Below are 3,465 nucleotides of genomic sequence, written 5' to 3'. Positions count from 1 at the left end.
GATGGCAGCCTGGCAGTTTTATCGCATGATCATCCGTACCACCCCCATTCCTATATACTACTACCATTACTCGTCTGGCGTATCCATCATGGAGTGTTCATGCTGTCACTAATGAACTGGGTTTTAATAAAAGACAAACTTTTTAAAATTAATATCGCTATTAGTCATCTCCTCAGTTGGGTCCAGAGATTCGCCGATACCTTTTAAGAGACTCCTAGACAGACCGAAGTGGAACATAGGTGCCTCGTCACTGGACCCGAAATGTTAACTTTGTTTTCTCTCCAAGATGCTGCCAGACTTGTTGAGATTTATAGAGTCATAGAGTCATAGTGATGTACAGCATGGAAACAGACCCTTCGGTCAGTCCCACCTGCCAGCACCAGTAATTTATGAATTTGTTTCACATTTCCAGCAACCACAGTTTTTCTTGCTTATAGTAGTGGAATTTCACCACGTTCTCTGCAATTTTCTTTCATTTATTTTCGTTTAAAATCTGCAGAATACCTATAGGATCTGAAACGATTTGATTCAGGTTGGGTGGAGGTGTGGTGTTAGCTAATCATCAATTGTTACCAACACAATTTATACACTGCGGCATTCACTCATTCGGACTACAGAATCATAAAACTTGCACTTTTTAAAAATCTATTACCTTCAGAAATAATGGAAGCTGCTTATATTGCTCTTTCACAACAATTTGCTGATTTTTAAAAAAAGACGTCATATCCTCTTTCTTTAACCAGTATTCTAAACCTGCGCCCTTTGGTTACCATCATTCCCGCCAATGGAAAGCAGTTTCTTCTTATTGACTAACAAAACCCATCAGAATTTTCAACATTTTTAAATTAAATCTCCCTTGAACTCGCAGGAGAGCAATCACAGCTTTCCCATCTAACTAAAGACCCTCATCCCTGGTACTACATTGCAGTTTAATGTGGATAAATGTATGGTTATCCACTTTGGTGGCAAGAACAGGAAGGCAGATTACTACCCAAATGGAATCAATTTAGGTAAAGGGGCAGTACAAAGAGATCTGGGTGTTCTTGTACACCAGTCAATGAAGGTAAGCATGTAGGTACAGCAGGTAGTGAAGAAGGCTAATAGCATGCTGGTCTCCATAACAAGAGGGATTGAGTATAGAAGCAAAGAGGTTCTTCTGCAGCTGTACAGGGCCCTGGTGAGACCACACCTCGAGTACTATGTGGAACCAGAGGAGACAGCTTAAAAATACGGGGTAGACCATTTAGGACAGAGATGGGGAGAAACTTCTTCACCCAGAGAGTGGTGGCTGTGTGGAATGCTCTGCCCCAGAGGGCACCAGAGGCCCAGTCTCTGGATTCATTTAAGAAAGAGTTGGATAGAGCTCTCAAGGATAGTGGAATCAAGGGTTATGGAGATAAGGCAGGAACAGGATACTGATTAAGGATGATCAGCCATGATCATATTGAATGGTGGTGCAGGCTCGAAGGGCAGAATAGCCTACTCCTGCACTTATTGTCTATTCTGTTGTCTATTGTCTATCATGGTAAATCTCCTCTGCGCTCTGCCAGGGCCTTGGGATGGATGAGATTTGTTACACAACATTGCGTAGCTGGATTCCACACAGCGTGCTGAGTTTTAGTATTTACGTGACTCAAGACTGACCAAACGCAAATTCTGAGAATAGGAAACTGTTACAGATGAGTCAGAGTAAAACCTCAATTTCTACCAGTTGTTTTGATTGTACCCTTTTTTTTTCCTGAAAGTACAATGCTGCCTCCGGACACTGTGGAGCAGAAATGAAGAGAGAGCTTCATTAGCCCTGAGGACGAAGTGAAGGTAAAACACACCAAGCGGCTGTGAATCGGAGTCTCGGCTTTGCGCTGGTTACATTCTGCAACATTATCGTCTCATTGTTACATTGTATAGACAATGGGAGGGATACTTTGTAACCAGCCACCCTTTGTTCCAGTGTTCCAAACCCGAGTCTCTGTTCAGCAGAGCCCGGGACAGGATTCTCAAACCTGCACCCAGCTCCGCTCCATCCCACCCCTGGCAGGTTCCCCCACTCCACACCAACAGCCCATTCTTCCCCCCCACCCCACTAAAAAAAAGCCTCTCACTCGCTTACCCCAGCCCGCTCCTATACACAACAGTAGCTTTACCCCCGTCACAGCCTTTCCTGTACACTGCTGACAGTCCCTCCCTCCAGTGCCGGCCCAGGGACTCGAACCGCCGGCTAAATACAGGGGCCATGTGCCATATCACGGCTCTCGGCCAATCCGTTGCGAGCGGAGGCCCGGCCTCCAGCGCTCCACCAATCAGGATGCGGGAGGGCGCCCGCGCGCAGCCAGTAGGGGAACGCGGGGCGCTGGTCCAATCGGCGCGGCCGCTGCTCTGGGCGGTTCTCCAATGGGAGTGTGGCGGTGCGGGCTCAGGGCCAATGGGCGGTGAGAGTGCGGCTGGGCTTGTGGATGTTGTGAGGCGGATGGTCGGCGTCTCGCTCCGGCGGCGGCGGTGGCGGTGGCGGCGGGAATGGCGCTGGAGGAAGAGGGGCTGCGGCTCCTACAGAGCGTCAAAGTCAAGATCGGTAAGCAAGCGGGCGGGCAGGTGGCCGGGGGCCCGATCCCCACTCGTTGTCTTGCGGGAGGAGAAGCGCCTGGAAGCTGGGGAGGCAGATCTGACCCTGCGCCTCAATCACAGTCCCCCCACCCCAGAACATTCATAACCCGCATCCCATCTCCATCTGTCACCAGCCCTCCCTCACCATCACCAGCTCTCATCCCATCAGTGCTGCTGTCTAGTCCTCCCCAAGTTTGCAAACCCCTCACCCTCATATCCTCCTCCAATCCCTTCCTTCACCATCTTTTCATTCCTCCTGTCACCCACCCCTTCTCAACCCCTCACATCCTTCAGCTCCTGTCCTGTGCCCACCTTCTGATTCACCCAGTCTGTCCTATGTGTCCTCCCTCCCAGGAAGCCAGCCCCAGACTCAGTGTTCTTCAAATACACATCTCGCTGCATCACATACCCACTACCTGACAATTGGCACTGTGCCCAGTGCCCATCCTTTCTGTATGCATCAGTATGCCCCATATACGCCTTCTCCTGTACATACACCCTTTGATCTCTCGTGTAAATTGCTATCATTTTTCCCTTCATATGTTCCTTGACATACCCAATTCCCCATTTCCATTGTCTATCTCTTCTCTCCCCACCACCCACTCCTCAATTTTCCCATCACCATACCCATTCCATGTCATTCCCTCCTTCATCTTCCCCATCCCTCTCACTCCCCATCTCAATTTCCCACTCTTCACATTTCCCTGGATCATGTACTCCCTCATCTCACCTTCCCTCATCCTTGTCTCCTAGCCCTCCCATCTCCCGTCTTCACCCTCTTCTTCCTTTTCTCCTCTTCTTCCCCTCCTACCCCAATTCTCTCTCCCCATTCCCCCCTCCCCCCTCCCCCCCCCACTTCCCCCC

At 49.6% G+C, this 3,465-nt stretch overlaps 1 protein-coding gene across 1 annotated transcript in view; it reads left to right on the top strand.

Annotated features, from left to right (window-relative positions):
* Positions 1-2,436: 2,436 nt before the first annotated feature.
* rasa3 (RAS p21 protein activator 3) overlaps positions 2,437-3,465 on the top strand; it is a 186,659-nt gene continuing 185,630 nt past the window's right edge. The window contains exon 1 of the mRNA XM_043691244.1: positions 2,437-2,569. Coding sequence (XP_043547179.1) covers positions 2,515-2,569 — 55 coding nt within the window. The 5' untranslated portion in view covers positions 2,437-2,514. The remainder of the gene's footprint in view (positions 2,570-3,465) is intronic.

Source organism: Chiloscyllium plagiosum, chromosome 6, assembly GCF_004010195.1.
Source record: "Chiloscyllium plagiosum isolate BGI_BamShark_2017 chromosome 6, ASM401019v2, whole genome shotgun sequence".
Taxonomy (NCBI): Eukaryota; Metazoa; Chordata; class Chondrichthyes; order Orectolobiformes; family Hemiscylliidae; genus Chiloscyllium; species Chiloscyllium plagiosum.
The sequence above is the reverse complement of the archived record's forward strand: the minus strand, read 5'-3'. Positions and strand labels throughout refer to the sequence as shown.